The sequence below is a fragment of the Cololabis saira genome, chromosome 12 (genome assembly GCF_033807715.1).
Source record: "Cololabis saira isolate AMF1-May2022 chromosome 12, fColSai1.1, whole genome shotgun sequence".
In the NCBI taxonomy this organism is placed as follows: domain Eukaryota; kingdom Metazoa; phylum Chordata; class Actinopteri; order Beloniformes; family Belonidae; genus Cololabis; species Cololabis saira.
The window spans coordinates 24,879,909-24,899,426 of record NC_084598.1 but is presented as its reverse complement, the minus strand read 5'-3'; the positions used below and the strand labels follow the sequence as shown (position 1 = coordinate 24,899,426).

Below are 19,518 nucleotides of genomic sequence, written 5' to 3'. Positions count from 1 at the left end.
ATAAACAAAGTTGGAAAAAAAAGTTTTAAAAACACCACAGTGGAATAGTACAGAATTGTAACTGATTTTCCATTCCATCCACCACTGGTTGGATTGGTCCCGCAGTCCGCCACTAGATGGCGCCAGAGCGCCAGAAATCTACACGCGCCGCAGCTCAGAGACAAACGCCCCTCAACTGCCGGGACAAAGTGACCGCTTGGCAACAAACAAAAGGCTGTCTGACAAATGACTGAAATGATCCCTGAAGCAAAATGAAACCGTAGACAACTTCTCTGAAGACTGTCCACAACTTTTGCTTTGCTTCTTTCCCCCGCGAGCTCCGATGTGCGCACGCGTGCCTTCCACCACTTTAAACTTCTGGTTGAGGGAATGTGGTCGCGTTTGAAGCCGAGGCAACTACTCCTCTAGGCGAGGAAGGTAGGATTTTGTGCTTCACATAAATCATCTTCTGTCGTGATTAATTGGATGTGTCTAAGAATAAACTCAGCTCGAGCTGCGTCAATCCGGGTGTGTGTTTACCGTGGGTTACTCACGCACTCATCATGAGAACACGTTATGGCAGGGCACTAGATAATTACAGGCTGCCGAGACTGTTTGGGGACGGAGGAGAACAGAAGTCGCTGCCAACACACGCACCTGCGCAGCGCTATTTCGCCCCGGGCTTTAAAAGCAAGACTCCATCGGTGTGTCTGTCTGTGCGTGTGTTTGTCTGTCACCCAGGCCCAGCTCATAATAACCGCCCCTTCCTCACACACCCTGTTGAATGAATGTGCGCGTTACGACACCGATGCCAGTTTAAGTGTGTGTGGTTTGATGAGAAAATTGAGTTCATTCCCATCCAGACTGCGCCTCCCAGATTGTGTCAGATCACTGTCCAAGAAAAGTGGATTTAGCTGAGAAAGGCCAAAGCAAATAAGCAAAGAGGAAAAACAAATCATATAGTAGCCGGGATTGTGTGGATTTAGCCTCGTGATCAGAAAAACAGACCTGTTCCAGCTCAACATATTGAACATATTCCATGTCTATATTTGTACTTTTAACAAAAACAAACAAACAAACACCATGTCTCACTTCTTCTCCTCCCCTATGCGGCTTTTAGTGCCCGGCATTCTCACAAGGGCGGTTGTATGTGCGGAGAGGGAGGCATGGAAAAGAAGACCTTTCCTTTTGAGCTCACAGATTTGCAGTAATTACAGAATCACTTCCATATGTGGCTCTCTGGCTGCCTTCTCACTGCCCCCACCACCCCTCTCTTCTCCACTGTCCTCTCTCTTTTCCCTCTCCCCTCTTTCATTTGCATTCTCCCCCATCTCTAACTTTTTTTTCCTCTTTCTTTTTCCTGCATTTATTTTCTGGCTTCTCTTCCTGTAATATGAGCATTATTTATTTTTTTTGTTGTTGTTGTGCAAAACCACAGCTTAAACAAAGTTTAGGATAATCAGAACATCCTGGCATTTTTGGCAGATGGCAGTGAGTTTTGGTGATTCAATCAGGGCAGGCTTGCCAGAGAGAGAAAAAAGAAAAGAAAATGTTCTCCTGTTGGAGAGGGGAGGGGGGGTCGAGACATGGATGGGTGAGGGGAAATGTTGAAGAATACGGAAATATGAAAAAGAACTCGAGCTCAGTTAAGGATTGGAGAAGCAGGAGCAGAACGTGAAGAAAGGGAGAGGTGGAACAGAAAATGAGAGAAAGAGGGCTGGAGTAATGCTTTTTGACAGAGGTGAGTTCAAGATGGGTTCATGGTGACATCATGGCTGACTTTTGAGTAAAGTATAGACAGGAGAGCCGTTCACCTTTCATTGGACACACATGTTGGGGAATAGGCAGAGCGCGCTCATTTGCTGGCACACATGCTGGTAGCTGTGTTGACAACCTCTGAGTGCACCCTAAGATATGCACAAAGAGCGCGCGTGCGCACACACACACACACACACACACACACACACACACACACACACACACACACACACACACACACTCTTTATATTCTCTTTTCCCTGTAGTTTCATATGCAATAAAACGGCTTTTGGCTCCCTGGTCCTCTGTTTCCAGATTTGGGTTCATTTGTTTTTGTTAGAGTGGTGGTATATGCCCTTCGGTCCCTAACACATTTCTCCTTTTGCCATGAGTAACTCATTTTCCTACGAGTATTCCTCTGCGTATGTTTTTACTTGAAGGCAGTTGGACTCTAAATGAGCACGCTTTGCCAGGTGGAATGAATGTACTCCTTCATTTCACAGGATGTGTGTATAAGTCTCTTACCAAGAAAGTCCTAAGAGAGTGTACATTTGTGTGTGTGTGTGTGTGTGTGTGTGTGTGTGTGTGTGTGTGTGTGTGTGTGTGTGTGTGTGTTGTAATTACTATTTAGTGGTGTGTGTTTGCCCTCCGCTCGCTGCCTGTCTCAGAGCGACATCAAACTTCACATGACATCAATCTGATTGCAGGGAAATAGTGATCTCATTATGGGCATTCTCTTACTGATTGAAACCCACCGCCACAGTCACCAGCTGCCTGTACCGCCACCACCACCCCCACCATTCATCCCCGCCTGCTCCTATTTCACACCTCTTTTTCTCACATTGCCCGTACTACTGGCCCCTTCACCCCAGATCCCTCTCTCTCCTCCTTCTCTCCATCACTCTGAGCTCCCTAACCTCACTTCCTCCCCTCTATCATCCCCCCTTTCCTCTTTCCTTTCTGCCTTTTCTCTTCTTCCTTTGCCAGCGAGCCCCAGGCCTTTACTCTGTTGCTCTGGGAATGCTAATACGATGAATCTAAAGTGGAAACACACGACTGTGTAACATGTTGCCATGAATATTTCATATCTTTATAAACACACCCAGGGACGCTGCTCAACTATGTGCTGAACAATGCATGTGTTTGCCGGATGGCTTCCTGCGAGGAGCACCATCCCAGTGTTTTGACTTTTTGTGAGAGCGCGCTGCGCGAGGATTGATGTCAGGGCAGAGCGTTATGATGTCATTGGCTGAAGTTAATGATACGAGAATGGCGGGGGCCATAGGCCATGTTTCCAGTGGTGCCCAGAGACAGAGATAGCACCCTGATCTGTCTTCATTATCCCCCACTCTGCAGCCTCCTAGACACAATGATCATAAATCTCGGCCTGGAGCACACTTCACTGACACTGAAACACAAACACTAGTAACCTCTGACCTTCTCACTGCTACTGCCTACGCACACTCATCCATGCACACACACACACACACAGACATACATTACAGCTGTGAATGTGCACATTGCAGGATGAGCACAGCTCAAAACACACCCCCGGCTCAACCTCGCTGTCATAGTTTAATAGGGACCACAGCATGTGCACTGTGTGGACATTGCACTGACAAACACTGTCTTCATGCACTTGGCTGCACATCCTGACTCAAGTGCACGGTTTCTGTCAGCCTGGTGGTCTTCCGTTAACTTGCAAGCAACTCATAACTGCTCTCATCACTTTTATGTAGCGGGAATTTTTAAAACTAGAGCTGTGTTTACCTCCTTTCCTGTTACACAACTCCCATTTCAGCACTACTACATAAACAGTCAAGGGATTTCTATTAGCCTCCGTGCCCTCATAAGCAACATATAAGTCAAATGAAAATAAGATAAGGATCAGCTGAAGGGTGTTTTTCCTCTTTTTTTGCAGTGCGGCTCAGATGTGCGCTTCCTGAATGTTAGATTTTCGACAGAGAGGCAGCGGCCCCACTCACGGCTTATCCATTCATTCATCCTGACCATGTACCGGGAAATCCACATCAGAAATGTTTTAAGCGATAAATTCAGTGGACTACCCAGGACCATATGTGGCTGTAATGATTAGAAGGACATGGGAATAACAAGAGTAAGACAGAGAGGTTTGCTTTCTTATTAAGCTGGCTTGACTCTATCCTGGAGACATATTGGGGTCAGTGTAAGTGAGGAACAGATCTATCTCTTTGTCAGGCCAGATGGTGAGATTTACACACACAAAATAAGCAGCTGACCTCACATGGACAGGATAATTTCACGTGCTGCATCCCAGAAATAGCAGTACATGTACAATATATGTCCTATTCTAAAAGGTGTTGCCTTGTTTGACTGGTTGTGTTGTTAAACGTCTACACTGCCTGCGTGAGCTGTGTTTGTGTCTCCCGTAGACGACGTGAAAAGGTAAACGTGCCTGCCGAGGTGCCAGTTGAGGTGTGCCCACTCCTCCCAGTTTTGAGGTTTGAGGTGCTCTTCATAACCAAAACAACTCGAGAAACATTACATTGAGAAAAACAGGGCACACACCCAGACCACAAACACATAAACAGAGATGTGAAACATATGATCTCATATAGAGAGAGGGGCACGTGCAGGGGCACACCCAGATCTGTTGCTGCTGCTGCTGCCGCTGACCTGATCTGATCTGCCATCTCACGCGGGACTTCCCTGCAGATGATGTGCCAAACCACCAATCTTGAGCTGGAATAATTTAGATATCCGCATTTTTTTTGTAAAGATCATCTTGAAAACAAAAAAATAAGTTTGCAGAGAGTGCCAAACTCTGGTTCTCATTTAATTTCCTCTATGTCCCTTAATGTTTTATCACATATCGGTTTTCATGTGTTCAGAACTTGCTTATGTGTTTCATTATGTTTCTGTTTTTAGAGTTGCACGAAAAGAAAAAAAAAATCCACATTTTGTCCCTGAAGCCTGTTAAAATAGATCCAACGAGAATTGACGACCAGCGGTGCAAACACAAGACGCTTGAGCAAAGTGAGCCCACTGGCGTTTAATTAAAACAGCTTGCGTGCTAAATCAGAACAATGCGAAGTGGATGATCTGGGATGCTGAAACTTCCTCTCCTGATAGGCCTGGCTTATTTCACTTATTGATGAAACGGGAACGATCTAAGCTCGCGACATGGTAAACTGACTATTTAATCAAGAATGAGAAAACAAAAATCACACAAACAAGAGACAAAGAAGGCAGGGAGAATTAAAAACAGAAACTCAAGCTGCCTGGGCATTTTTTTTTTCCCCTCCAGGCATTTTGTGGCCTGTGAAAAAATGTTCTGTATATTTTCGAGTGTCGGGGTCACGTGAAAAAGGAAGGCTTTATGAATCACAGTATAATTATTTCTTAGTCAGAGAGCAAGTGAGTGTGTGTGCGCCTGTATATGGGGAGTGAAAGAGTGATTTTTTTTTTTTTTTTTTTTTTTTTTAAAGGTAGCGACTCGGAGAGGAGGGGAAGGAGGAGGAGAGTGCAGGAGGGGGAGTGAATTAGAAGCTCACTGCTGCTCTGTCTTTGCTGTTGGAGGGACTCTGTTGAATGTGCACACATCTTTTCTTCCTTTCATTGGCTCGTGCTGCTCATCAGACCATTTTGTCAAGGCTCTCATCTGTCCGTCTGCATCACCAGCGCAAGCGCCCGTAAGTAACTCACACTTAAGTTTGGAACCAGTAACTTGAGTCATTGTTTGTTTTCCTTTTTCTCACTCACTCCCTGCTAACAGAAGGAGTAAAATTTTTCTTTTTTTGTTGGTTAAGGACCGGGTCAACGGTTTTAATTGAAGGTAGAAACTCTGCGTGAGACACTTGGGAGGTTTTGGGATGATTAATCGTGGCTCAAAGAAGCCAACCAGATTTTCCCGTGTAAACGCTAAAATATCCATTTGTTTCCATGCTTTGTTTCAGTTTGTTTGCTTCTTTGTTCCTTATAAACGCAAGCGTGACACTGAGTTTATGTGAAAACTAATTCAACCATGTGTGTGTGCTTGCATGTGCCTGCGTGCGCAGATGTGCTTGTTAGTGAGTGTTTCAAGTGTTACCCAGGGCCTGTGGAGCTCTTTATTATTGACATATGTGTGTGTGCGCTTGTATGTGTTTGATGTGTATCCACCAGAGAAGTCACCAGTCCTTGACCTGTTTTTTTTTTTTTTTTTTTTTTTATAACTAGCACATGAAGACTTGGAGAAGAAAGGCATTGTTTTTCCATGTTTTAAACGGCACCGGCTGATTCCTGTGGAGTGAGGTGTGTCTGCAACTCTGGTCTTGGTTTACTTGGAAGTTTATTCATTGTGCTCCCATAGCTAGCAGGATGCCAGTGAAGATTATTTAATGATGTTGGCATATGTTCTAGGTTAACAGGTTCTGCTTGTTATGGCCATGTGCGACGCGGCGCATTTAGCACCGTGTATATCAGATAAAGATTACGCACCTGACACCAGAAAAAGAGCTATCATCCTGAAACGTTTTTGATTTAGTGCTCTAAAAGTGACTGGTCAGCAGGAAAACTGTTTCAGCTTTGCACCTGCTGTCCACCACTTTTTCTTTTACTTTTCCTGCCCCCTGGTGGGTCTGACATAAGTGTGATTGAAGTAGAGCTGTGCAAGTGTGGGATGTTAGTGTCAGGGCCAGCAGTATCAGTGCAACCCTCTGCTGTCATCTGCTCTGATACAAAGTTGTGACATCTGGAATGGAGGACGCAGGGCTCGTCTCTGCGGTGATGAAATGTCACGGCTCTCTCCTCCACCTCAAAGGAGCCTCCTGTGGATCTTTTGCGACAGGCTGTCCACACAGAGCATCTTAACCTTCTCAGCCCATGTTCCCAGCGTATCACTTGTTTGGAATCAAGCACTGATTTAGCACACTGTTACATCAGTACGTGCACTCATAGTTATTGTAACTAATCATAACCATAAGTAGCATCAAGTTTTATTGCTTTAAAACTATCTTCTCTTTTGTTTTTTGTCATGAATGTTTACACATTAAGCAACTGGCCCCATTTAAAACTCTCACCACTTAAGTTATGATCTGTATGGTGAAGTGTAGCACAATATAACTTTAATTTGTATTGTAGGTTCATGGCGTTAGATTTTTTTAGTGTTTTAAATTTTACGCATCTAATATGAATCAAAACACCACATAATATGGTGACATCTTAAGAAGTACACATTAACGTAAAAAATTAGAAATCATGGCTATTTTTTCCAAAATCATTCATCTTTAAAATGCAATAGTTCTGCTGTGTGTAGACTCCTTTTTTTATTTTGAGAACTACTGAAGCAACAGCTAGCCCACAAAAGCTTCTGTGTTGCAAAATCTGCTAACAGTCTTTCTTTGTGACATGACTTTGAGCGGTAAATCAGGGAGTTGTTGGTACCTGTCTCTTTCTGGAATTTCTATAGCAATTACAACCAAGTGGCAGGAAGGGGTTAGCCAGGTGATTTTAGAGGAATCAAGGGGCTCTGTGCTACCACACTATAATTAACCAGGAAACTATTTGCACACCATTTCCTGTGTCTATTTTTGCAGGTGTGGCATTCTAATTGTGAAGATTTACATTTTCAGCCTGTGTCCAAGCCCTTGCAACGAGAACTTTTGGCACAAAGTTAAACTGTGTGTGGAAATGTGCTGCTGTTGTACACGCTGTACTTGCATGTGTGAGCTCGGGCCTGCTCGTGTTGCTGTGATTCCTGCGGCTAAAGGCAGTGGTGGTGAAACTCTTCCATTATGTTTCGCTTCTTTGTTTAATTCTTTTTTTTTTTTTTTTTTTTTTTTTTTACAGAGATTAGAGTCGGTAACACCTTCACAGAGACCTTTGTGCATTATTCAGTAGAAAACTGCATGAAACATTTTAGTAACAACAACTTCACCTTGTCACGCCATTGCCTTTTTTTCCCCACTTTATCTTGCCTCAAAGTTTCTGTCTTAGCCTTTTTGGCACGATGTTGTGTTTACTTGTTTTGCTTGACCATCTGCTGAAGTCTCTGTGTCGAAGGCTCTGAAGAACTCCATCACATCATGGAAACTGCAATCTGTCAGGATGACTTCATCATGTCACAAAGTGTTTTATGTTTCTCTGAGTTCTCGCTGTTTCCATAGTGCAAGTCGGCACAGCCTACTATGTGACTTTATTTTCGTACAAAAAAAAAAAAGAAATTGAGGGGTTCATGTTTAATTATTTTTACGTTGTAAGAAAATGATTGCATTATCACAACTCAGTGGAAGGAAGTTTCTCCAAGAGTTAGGTTGTCTCACAGAGGTGCCTTTTTTTTTCATTGTTGCCATAAGCAAATATGTGTTTGTGGGATGCCAAGAGAAGGCATACGTCAAACAAGTTTCAGGTACTGGAATGCAGGTCTGTTTGGAAACACCAGAGCGTCTGTCACTCTGTCTCTCTTTCAGAGCCATTAGCCAGCCACTTGTTGAAAGACTGGAAGCTGTCAGCTTTGCATCAGATAATACTGTTGAGGATATTGTTTTCAGAGCCAAAATACTGCTAATGCCAGCAACAAGATCAGATAATACTCTCTCTCTCATGATCACGTTTCAGTATGAACATTTAAACTTGTATGTACTGCTTGGGGTCTATAAATCTTTGTTATGGCTCTTTAAGGACGCATTAAGCAGTGATGATCTTTTTCGGTCCAAGCAGTTGGAAAAGCCAGTCTGTCAACTCGGTTTTGAGGAGACATGGACTGTGAAATCACTGTTTAGCTACTGACTTCAGGTAAAAAACAAGCTTAAACATACCCCTCCCTGATTTGTCATTTCTGGAAATTTTGACAGTTGAAACGCTGGTGCTTAAAGAACATACAAGGTTTTTTGACTATTGGCAGGATTGTGCAGGTTGGAGATGGAAAGGGATCAAGAAAATGCTTTTACTGCCGGGATCCATGGCACGGATTATCTTTTTAATGATCGTTTTCTTTTTTGAAGCTGCTTAATAAGCACTCAGTCCCTCTAGTGAGAGTTTTGAGTTGCTGCTCTACACAGGCTAGCTGATGCTTGTATTTTACCTTCTTCTGTTGTCTTCTGTTTTTAAAAAGTTGAGAACTCTCTCAGTTTCAGTAAAAAATGAAAGAGTATCAAAGAAAAGTCACTTTGAAAAGAGCTGTGCGTATTCACTGGAATCCAAAATTACTGCTTTGTGTTCCAGTTTACGGGAATAAGAATAATCCAACAATAAACAAAGCGGGAAAGCTATGGCACCCAGAATCTTTCTCGTATACGCAGAGTAATCACTGGTGGTGAGTAAAAAGAAGAACGGGTGGGGGGGGGCTTCTTTTCTTAGTTGTGTGGTTCAGGACTTCCTGAGATGCTGTGATTAATTTGTTATGTTTGACTGCAGTTCTTATTGCCTGAGGGGTCTCACTCTGTCGCAACGGTGGAGGCACAATTGTTGTTTTTTTTGCTCAATGACGATTTGATACCCTCTTTTTGGCAGATATATGGGAACTGTTCTTTCTCTCTGTCTGCAGTTCTTACTCATGCATGATTTCTAGTTCTGCTCCATCTTTTTGGTGATATCCCAAATCCTCAGCAAACAAGAAAATCTCCTTCCCTGTAAGCGTGCCTCATCTTGTAGAGCTGTCTCCAATTTGCCAGCTTGATGGAGTTAATTTTATACGCTACATGGTGTCACGTCCTGGTAAAAAAATCATTGAATTATCTAAAGTGTAACCAATATACTTGCTTCAGCTTGATCAAGCACTTTCAGATTGTTCCACTATTTATACAGAAACAAGCAGAGTTGATTTAAACTGCTACAATTGATCCTCTGAAAAACAAAAAAATGGAAAGTCCCTGCAGAAGAAGCAGCAACAGCCGTGAACCCACCCAAAAGCTGGCCCCGCTGTTCCGCGCTTGCATGGCCGCATGCTGCCCCTTGCATGCCCCCCAGGCCTAGGGGAAGTGGGTAGGCCCTCGATGCCCATTTGGCCCTGGCTAACAGGGAATGAAGTCACTCCAAATTCCCCTTATCCCCTTATAGCCCCAGACGGGCTGGCGAAGTGAGCCTACCACAGGACCCAACATTAAACATAAACGGCACTGTAAAAAGCTGCCGGGCTGATGTGACTCATTAAAAAACACTGGCGCCAACACTTAAAAAAAAAAGGGAAAAAATAGTAATAATTCATTATTGTGTTTGAGGAGTAACAGTAATGAGTTGTATTGCAAAATGTTGTGTCTGCTCTTGAGCTCGTTGTTTTTGATTGCCACTCTTCATTTCACTACATTTATTTAATGTTCAAGTGTTTAAGTGGCACTTAATCATAATGGGTCCCCTAAAGCTAATTTAAATGAAAAGTTTGATCAGTGTAGTTTTGTTTTCCTCCTTTGGGAGAATACAAAAGTCACGTTATAAAATCCCAATACCTACCTTTTCCTCGTTCTCCTTTTCTTTCCCAGCTCTGCAGACGCATTGTGCTGCTTTTATGGGAGCTGGTTTGAGTTCATGATGGAGATATCCAAACGGACCAAATGCTAGCCAAGTGCACGCGCGCGCACACACACACTCATACACACTCATTATGAGCCTGAGTGTTGCTGGCAGTTTTGTTTTTCCAGTCTGTACCTCTTCTCCCATTAGTTCCAGTGAAGTCTTTAGTGATGTTTTTGTGTGTTGGCCGCACAGTGGAACCGCTGCACAGGGTCATGGTACAAGTTGTATAAGCAACAGAAGGATAGAGAAGGGGTTGGGGGAGGCGGAGAGGAGAACTGGGTACAAGAACATGATCACATAAAGGAGATGAGGAGTGAAGGGGAAATCCAAGCAAGTTTTTTTTTTCTTTTTTTTTTCGAAGACTAATCTGGAAAAGTGGAAGATGCAAAGCAAGAAACGCAGAGAGTAGGAATGAGAAAATAAAGATGGCAGGCTGTGTTGGCAGGATGGGGGTGGGTACCTATCAGCGGCTGCTCTTTCCTGAAACGTGGCCACCCGAGCCTGCCTGGGCCCTGGATGCACATGTGGAACAGTTTACTGTAATGGAACTCTAAATTAGTGGTGGTTTGAAGCTGCCTGCAGCAGTAGGGTGTAATTAACTGGCTCTGTTGAAAGAGAGAGAGCCAGAAAGAGGCAGGGAGGGAGCCAGAGCCCTGGAAAAAGGCATGGGGTGAGAAGTGTGTGCATGTGCGTGTGTGTGATAGAGGGTGCTCTCACACATGTGACGTGTGGAGTTTTTGAGTGCTTGATTGCATGTGTATGGGTTTCAGTGTGTGCGGTGCATATGTGTTCATCTTGGAGAGTACTCTGACTTTTTTTTCCTTTTTTTTCTGGGCATGGCGCCACCCCTTGGTGCCCCCAAGTGCCCAGACTCTGTCACTGTTCTCTTGTGCTGTTTTCACTCAGTTCAGCAGTTCACTGGTTCAGCCTTAGATCCCCCCCCCCCCCAGCCTCATTTCTTTGTTTATACCAAATTCATCACCAAGATATTTCCCTGTGTTTTCTCCCAGATTCACAAGCCACAGCAGTTCCAAATTCCTTGGCTCTGCTCTTTTTCAAAGCCACATTTAAAAAACAAGCTGATCACACCACCCACTCATGAATTCACTCTAAGGAAGCAAAAGGCAAAAAGAAAATATCTTCTTTTTTTTTCAATTTTTTTCCCCCCTTCTTGATATGAGAGTCAACAGTGGGACATAAGTACAGCCTTGTCTGCTCTTGAGACGGACTTGTCTGTGCCTACTGTGAGGAGTCAAAGTGATGAGCAGGCTGCAGGAGGTGAGAGCCGAATGGCTCTGTGGGATGGGAGCCTGACCTCATGAGAAGATAGTTGGAAGTGACAGCATCAGTTAGCAATCAGTGGATCTCATTCTCCCTACCCACCAACCTCCTTCCTCCCTCCCTTCTTCATGCTCCGGACCCCGTGTCTGGGCCTCTGGTCCTGGGGGAAAGAGGCAAAGAGGCAGGCTGCTGTGCTAGGCTGGCAGCAGAAACAGAGGAGGTCTTTATAGTGGAGTTCTGGTGATTTAAATCATATGGCATAGCCTGGAATCACCGTAGAAGTCTGGAAGCTCTTCAAAACTGCAGGAACAAGAGCTCTCTCTCTTTATTTCCCCCTCTTTCTTTTTTTCCCCTTGCTCTTTTCCTCCGTCCCTCCCCTCCCTCCCGTTCTTCCCTGTTATAACTTTTTCCAAACGTCTTTCTTATTTTCTTTTCCCCTCATCCAGTCCCAGTTTTTCTGGCTTTTCCTTTTACAGCTCACTCATTATTTTCCCAGCATGTCTTTTTCAGTTAAGGCTTGACTGTCCCATCCTTCTTGACTTCCTTTTTCCTTCCAGTACGGTCATACCTGTCGGTACGAAGTTTACGCATCCTTATTTCACGAACGCTAAAGAAAAACAATGCTGTCTGTGTAATGAAAATGTGTGGCGAAATGCTGCAAGCCTCTACATAAACCTCAGATTTTATTGCTGATAGTGCTGATTTGAAGTATTTGACGTTCTGTTTAAATGACAGGATCCTTTTGTGTGCTCTTCCTCAGAAACCTGACGGCATACCTCCTCCTCCTGCTCTAAAGTGGACACCGGTGCTCCTTCAGCAACCCAGAGAGCTTCCCGCTGCTCACACGGAGGACGCAGCGGCCCGCTGCGGACCCCCCTGGGGTCTCGGTCGCCATGGCTGCCAACAGGGAGCAGCAGGTTGGTCACATGACCGGCTTCCCACCTGCTGTCTACCCCTTTCCCTTCAACACCATAAGAAGCCACTCCCCCTTCGACCTGCTGGCCAACAGCAGCCTGTTTGGGAGATTCGGGGCTGACCTGCCCAAAGAGATGGCTGCTCTCTGTAAGTCCATTTCATTTCTACGTGTATTTGACTCATCTTCCCTCTTAGATGTCGTTTCCATCTCAGTGAAAACTGTACAGGCAATATAAAGCCACCACTTTCATTTTAGTTTAGTCAGTTTAAGCAGTTGGGACGGAATGGAGAAATATATTACTTTTTAAATTGCACTTCATTATGTGTAATTTTGTGGAAATGGAAAACTTTCGGGTCCATTTGTGATATAGGATGACTGGTAGAAAAATAATCCTCCAAAGAAACCAGGAGGAAAAGGTCTGCTTTCATCAATACAATGACTACTGGCCCTGCGGTTTCCTTATACGTTTGATGATTGTAGATGGTGTGGTTGTGACCGCAGGCTCTGGCTCTGGCTTCGTGTGTGTGTGTGTGTGTGTGTGTGTGTGTGTGTGTGTGTGTGTGTGTGTGTGTGTGTGTGTGTGTGTGTGTGTGTGTGTGTGTGTGTGTGTGTGTGTGTGTGTGTGTGTGTGTGTGTGTGTGTGTGTGTGTGTGTGTGTGTCTGTGTGTCTGTGTGTGTGTGTGTGTGTGTGTGTGTGTGTGCAGACAGACCTCTTACAAAGCTTTTGTGAGACAGACAGAGCAAAAGTTTGCAGTGGAAGACAAAACAACATTCTTCCATTGTGAGGTGATGAGTGCTGTCTGTGCATCAACAGTTTTTTGGAAGTGACCCACAGTGCAATCCCTTTATTCAGACGGAGACATGCTTTAAACTTTTTTGTAGATGTAAAGGTGAGTTGGAAAGCAGGATTCAAAGTACTACTTGAAGCTCCTCTATAATCACACTTGTAGTGTTCGGTTTGACCAGAGGGGGCGCTGTTGCATTCTGCAGCGCTAAAGTGAGAAGACGTGTGTGTGACACAGAACACAAAGAGGAGATTGTTGGCAGTCCAGACTGTTTTTGTGTCATGCAAAAAAACTAAATCAGACGCACACTCCCAGCCTGCATTGCTCATTGTTCAAACCACCTGTTTGTTTCAAAACCACAAATCAACAAAGGGATTTTTCGTCAGGGTGTATCCATGAGCAAAAACCGCCTTGGTAAATGGAGTTGATGAGGTTGTTGATGTGAGGAAAGAGAGCCTGAAAGAGAGAATAGAGTGGACACTTTTGTTGAGGTAAAGGTAGGAAGAAGTCATTTGAAATCTGATCTGAGTGCAGTATTAAGGGGTGGCAGGTGGTGGTGGAGGGTTAATAATGGGTGTGGGTGGCAACAGCTGAGTGCAGAGCCAGTGAACACCCCCCCCACCCCCCACGCCTGTGTGTGCAGTCCCCTTTTCTCCCCAAGCACAGCATGCCCGTGCACTTCCACAGCCTTTCGGCCGTCAATCACTACTTCAACACCCCCCTCCTTCCTCTCCTTCTCACCACCACTGCCCACCTAATCCTCAAGGTATTTTCACAGAACCAGAGCGCGAGAGAGAAGGAGCACCTGGGGGTAATGTCCCAGTGTGGTGGAATCCAGGAGCACACCCTGCAAGAAAAACACACAGATATGCACAGGCAAACACGCCATCAGAGACAGTCTTCCCACAAACTCTCTCTTTCTCGCTCAGACACGTTCTCACACACACGCGCACACACATGTACGTACAGAGCCGATCTTTCATCTAAAAACGAGAAACATACCCCCTGACGCAGAATGAAATCCCACCGCACTGACAGATGGATTCTTTTTGGTTTTTACCCTGGCATGAGTTAAAACAAAAACAAGTATCAAAGCACAAGCGGACGCAGGCGACCTAATGCACTGGGGCTTCATACATGACTGCTCGCACTGACTCATCCAGGCTGGCAGTGGGATCGTTCACGGGGGTTAAAGAGTACACTTATAAGCTGTAAGCTCTCTGTCTGAGCTGAAACAAGACCGGGGGTCAAAGATTAAGTCAGAATCACAGTGACAATTAGCTTTTACTGATTTTATTTATTTATTTGTTTTAGTTCATCTATTAACCTATATTAACTTTATAAATGTGTTAGTCCAAAGCTATGTTATGATTAGAACTAACAGACTATTGGTTCATGATTGAGAAAATAAGACAATCGCTGATTAAACATTCCTATGTTTGATAAATGGTACAAAACCGCAAATAATCAGCAGTTTCTTCCATGGAAAAGTCTGACTATCTTTTTTCTTTTTTTCCTTTGGCATTTTAATCAGTGAATTAAACATTTGTTCATTTTCTGGGAGTTGACTGATAGACTAAAGCTTTAAAACTCTGCCCCACTGTATTTTTTTTTTTAGAAAAACTACAGCTCAGTATCCAGTTTAAATTGTGGCCTCTCAGTGGAAAACTACATTGTTTTTATCGGCTTTTAAAACATCCCATTGAAGTATCCCTTGACAAGGAATGTTACAAGTCATTCTGCTGACAGCAGCCTCATTCCCGGCTCTCTTAAACGTTCGTGGGGAAGACAAAAGGCCTTGGTTTGGATATTCCCCAGGCTCTGTTTTTCTTTTCCCCCTTACTTCTTCTCCAGAAGTTGGCTTAACAATCCCACTCATTGTTTTAAGGGCTGTCTCTCGGCCATACTGAGAAAATACCTTTCTTATAAAGGGCACTGTGGATATTTCTGTGTGTGTGAGCAGTGAATGTCTTCTCGCTTCAGAACTCGCTGTGTGTAGTTGTTGTTAGGAAGGCAGCCCTACTGATATCTACCTTTTTTATTGGGTGTGCACTATGCCAACCAGACAGGACACCTCCCACGACGGCGCTCTGGGATGGCACCAGTGTGTCTTTCCAAATACCTGCACAGAGGTGGGAAAAGATAGAAGTGGGAAGGGGTGGGGTGGGCTGACTGCTCGTCATCAGTCATAAGGAGGACGTAAACCCATGAAAACTATTACTTCACTACAAGTGAGTTCACTGCAAGACCTCCATCCTTGCTTCCAAAATCAGAATAAATGGCAAAAGTGTTTGCTCACCCGTGAGAGGATCTGATGGCTCTTTGTTGAGTTTGTAGTGCAGGCTGTTATCAGTTTATCCCTGTCATTATGGAAGCCCTTCAAACAAACAGTTGGAAGCCCATTAAGGCTACTTACTATGTGATAACATCGTCACTGAGCCCTGAAACACCTCTCTAAGCTTTCACCAATCAGGCCCAGAGCTCGGGCCCCAAAGGCACCCACAGGGATGTTTTGAGAAGCTAGAAGACCATTTCCTCCAGTCCACACGGCTCGGTCCGAAATCTCCAAGCCTTCGCTGAGCTTGGACCATCCATTCATACCATTTTTGTAGAGCATACTGAATGATGAGGGGTCTCGGTGGTAAATGTTTGCGCTGCATTACAACGGGTGAAATTTTAAAAGCGTTTTATTAATCGAATGGAATGAGCGGCATGTTGAAACTTGTGCAGAAGCCTCCCGACTGGAGTTTGCTCAGTCACGCCTCCGATGGAGATGGAGCAGAGAGCTGGTTGTGTTCTTCATCTCATGGTTTTATGTTGGCCATGAAATTGTACACCACAAACACATTTTTACACACACTCATTAACACACTAGAATACTGGCTGTCTTGCTTTTATGCATATGTATTTGTGTGCGTGCACCCAGATATGAACACAGATGTTTGTATCCGATTTCACGCATATGCAGCTCACACAAACTAACGCAGGCAGAATGGGGAAAGAACTGAAATGTTCCCGCAGAAAAACAATATCTTCATGCAGAGTGACATAATTAAAAACACTCTTTGCATTCTCAAATACACACACACACACAGACATTCATACTCATAAAGAGGTTATGTTGGCTTAGGGAGCTCTGGGAATTGCGTAAAGGAACCATTTTGGTGGGAAATGTGGTATGACAGGGAATGTAAAAAGCGAACCTTTAAATGGAAGAGAGGGACAAGTGAAGACTTCTCTGGTCCACTGGAAGCTAAGCAGAGCACAAACAGCACATTGTACAGCGTTATTTATTTTCATAAGTACTGGGTTTCAGTCCGCCCCTGATGAAGTCAGGTCAGTACGATGCTGATGGTGTAGGTTTGGATTTGTGGTCATGCACATGTGTGCTCATGTGGGTGCGCTGAGAGACGGTTGGGATGGATGTGGAGGAGAAAGTGACTTATCTTTGAATATGAAAGCAATGATCTTCGCTATGCTGCTCCTCACCTCTTTGTAGGCGAAAGCTTTCCTACGCTCACAAGAAAACTGAACACCCATCTCTGTCTGTTTACTCTTCTTGTCGGCTCTTGAGAAACAGACGCCACCTTTTTTTTTTTTTTTGAAACTGTGAAAGGACTTCAGTGACACCTGAGTGTTCACTTTTGTGTTTGCTCCCGAGAGCAGAGTTAATCCATCTCTGACCTCCTCCAATCTCAAGGTAAATAGTCTCCAGAGGGATCAATGCATTGTGTGGCCTTCATAACACAAGATCAAAAATGCACAAGGGGATAAATACAACATCACATTTAAGATAAATGTAAAAATAAGGCATAAAAATGCATAGACTTTATAAGATTTAATAGGCACTCTTGGTTTAAGTACCAGTTTGCAATTGACTTATTTTCAGTGCATAGCAGTTGTGAGAGTGCATGTTTACCACTATGTTGCAAAACTACGTCTCTTGGCCCGTAGAAGACTAAAGGCCCATTTAGGCTCCCTTACCTACGTAAATAGGCACATCCGTTTCAAGCTTTGTCATATGTCTGCGTGCTCACACTTCCATGGGTCTTTTATGTTGCCTTGGTTGTTTTAATCCACTAGTGGTGCTGAGTTCAAATGCATCGCCATAAAACAGCTCAATGCACCCGATATCTGCGTTGACTGATTATTTACCAAACTGATTACCGTTATTGTGTGTGTGTGTGTGTGTGTGTGTGTGTGTGTGTGTGTGTGTGTGTGTGTGTGTGTGTGTGTGTGTGTGTGTGTGTGTGTGTGTGTGTGTGTGTGTGTGTGTGTGTGTGTGTGTGTGTGTGTGTGTGTGTGTGTGTGTGTATATATATATAAATGGTTGCATAAGGTTTCAAATAATGTTTTTATTAACAGTGCACAGCAAACCAGAAATGTATTCGGCAAACGAATAAATACAAATATATTAAACAAAATACACTGCAATGTTTTTTTTCTTTTCTAATTTACTCGTTTGCTGTGTAGTTAAAAAAGTATTATTATACAAAAGGAACGGGAGCATTACTCCCTGATCGCACACCTCCATCTGTCTTTCACCATCTTTGGACTCACTCCCAAATCGCGAGCGATCTCCACCCAGCTATTATTCAATAGCTGCTTGTCCCTGTGCCCAGGTGGCGTGATGTCATAGATATGGCTTCAGTTGCATCCAGTTTTTTTTCTCTGGTTTGTTCCTTTAGCAGGTCGCGTTAGCTGTACTGCTCAGCACTGCCCCCACTGTCTTCTGCTGGTATTGCTCTGTTCGCTGCGTCAAGTGACGGATCCGCGAGAACCCTGAAAATGGAACAAATTACACATGTACAGACAAAAGGGTCTGTCCGTCTGCGTGTCAATCTGCATATCCGTCTTCTACGTCGAGGGTAAATGGACCTTAATTGCCATAGTTTGGAGGCGTTTTAAACTTTTAGCTTGGGTGACAGGTCTGGACTGAAGCCACACCAATTTAAAACCCACTCTCTCCTCTGTGGAGCCATGCTGTTATTAAACGTGCTGAATGTGGTCTGGCATCGTCGTGGTGACATGAAGAAAAGCTTTGCCTGCAAAAGACATCTCAATTGCAGCATTTGTAGCTTCCCAGATGTTACAAATGCAGTTATCCATACTATAAGAACTGATAACCTCCGTCCCAACACCAGCAAAGACGCTGGCCTTTAAACTAGAGGGTTGTGGTATTCATGATTTCTATACATAATTTAAAAGTTTGTTTCTGCAGACTTTCATTCTCCTTAATCCATCTTGAGTGAGTACAGATCCAGAGAGACTGATCTAGTTTATATGGTTTGTTTTTTACTTTGAGTTTTTACTTGTACAAGAGCTCCCGAGAATACAGTGATTTTTTTTTTATTTCAATAAAATGTGGGAGTTTTAATCTGGCCCTGTTTAAGGGCACAGCATGTCTTTTTTTTCTTTATTTGTTTAATATTTTACATTGACTGTCCTATACAGCATATTCTTTCAGCATTATGCAACTCTTGCAGTCTATTGTTGCCCATTTTTATCTCCACCGTTTCAAAAGCTATTTATGGAATCAAATTCAGAATGATGCCATAAAACATTAGCATTAATGTTTAAGCATCAGGAAAGAATAAATCTGCTCCTAAAATGCTGTTTGTTCCATCTTCAAGGAAACATTCTGGAAACAGTTAAGTCATTTTTTAATTCAGTTTGAGTAATGACATGTTTTTTAATTTATTTGTTTTTTTTTTATGTTTGTTAGTCTTTTTTTTTAATTAATTTTTTTATAGGGCTGCATCAAGTTTTGGAGCACACACTTATAATGCTAAATCAAGTTTTGACCCTGGTGTTCAGCGCTGTGGGTGCCAACACTTCATCAGAGAAAGCACTGTGACTGAGCCATCTGCTCCCTGGCATCTCTCTTCCTGCGTCCATGATCTACATAGCAAATTAGCAATGCTAGGATTCTGCTATTTGTGTGTGATGACAGCCTGTGCAGCGCTGTTTGGCTGTGTCCTTGATCTATCAGTGAGGCTAGATCCTCCTTGGCTTTATCAAACAACTCTGCATCGTCTGACATCCCTGCTTTCATCTCCCTAGGCGACCACTAGCCTCAAGATGACAGCCCTCTGCGGCGCTCCACTCCCTTTTGGAAATCATTTCCCTCATATTGCCTTTTTTTTTTTTTTTTTTCTTTTGAATACTATTTAAAAAAATTATTTTTCATCCAGCGCTGGCCATGGTTCAGAAAACGTGGGAAAATGGAAAGAAAAACTTGCTCTATTTGTCTTGACATTTCGAGCACCCAGAAGGTTTTCGTAAAAGTAAAATGAGCGGAATATCTGCTTCTCACATGATATCCACCAT

At 43.7% G+C, this 19,518-nt stretch overlaps 1 protein-coding gene across 3 annotated transcripts in view; it reads left to right on the top strand.

Annotated features, from left to right (window-relative positions):
- The first annotated feature begins 212 nt into the window (after nucleotides 1-212).
- Nucleotides 213-19,518, top strand: part of rarga (retinoic acid receptor gamma a) — a 42,577-nt gene continuing 23,271 nt past the window's right edge. The window contains exons 1-3 of one of the 3 annotated variants that reach the window (XM_061736113.1): nucleotides 5,227-5,408; nucleotides 5,935-6,009; nucleotides 12,248-12,549. In XM_061736113.1, the coding sequence (XP_061592097.1) occupies nucleotides 12,381-12,549 (169 nt within the window). In that variant the 5' untranslated portion in view covers nucleotides 5,227-5,408; nucleotides 5,935-6,009; nucleotides 12,248-12,380. Of the gene's footprint in view, nucleotides 418-5,226; nucleotides 5,409-5,934; nucleotides 6,010-12,247; nucleotides 12,550-19,518 lie in introns of those variants that run through there. The other 2 variants (XM_061736114.1, XM_061736112.1) reach the window with 2 other exon arrangements.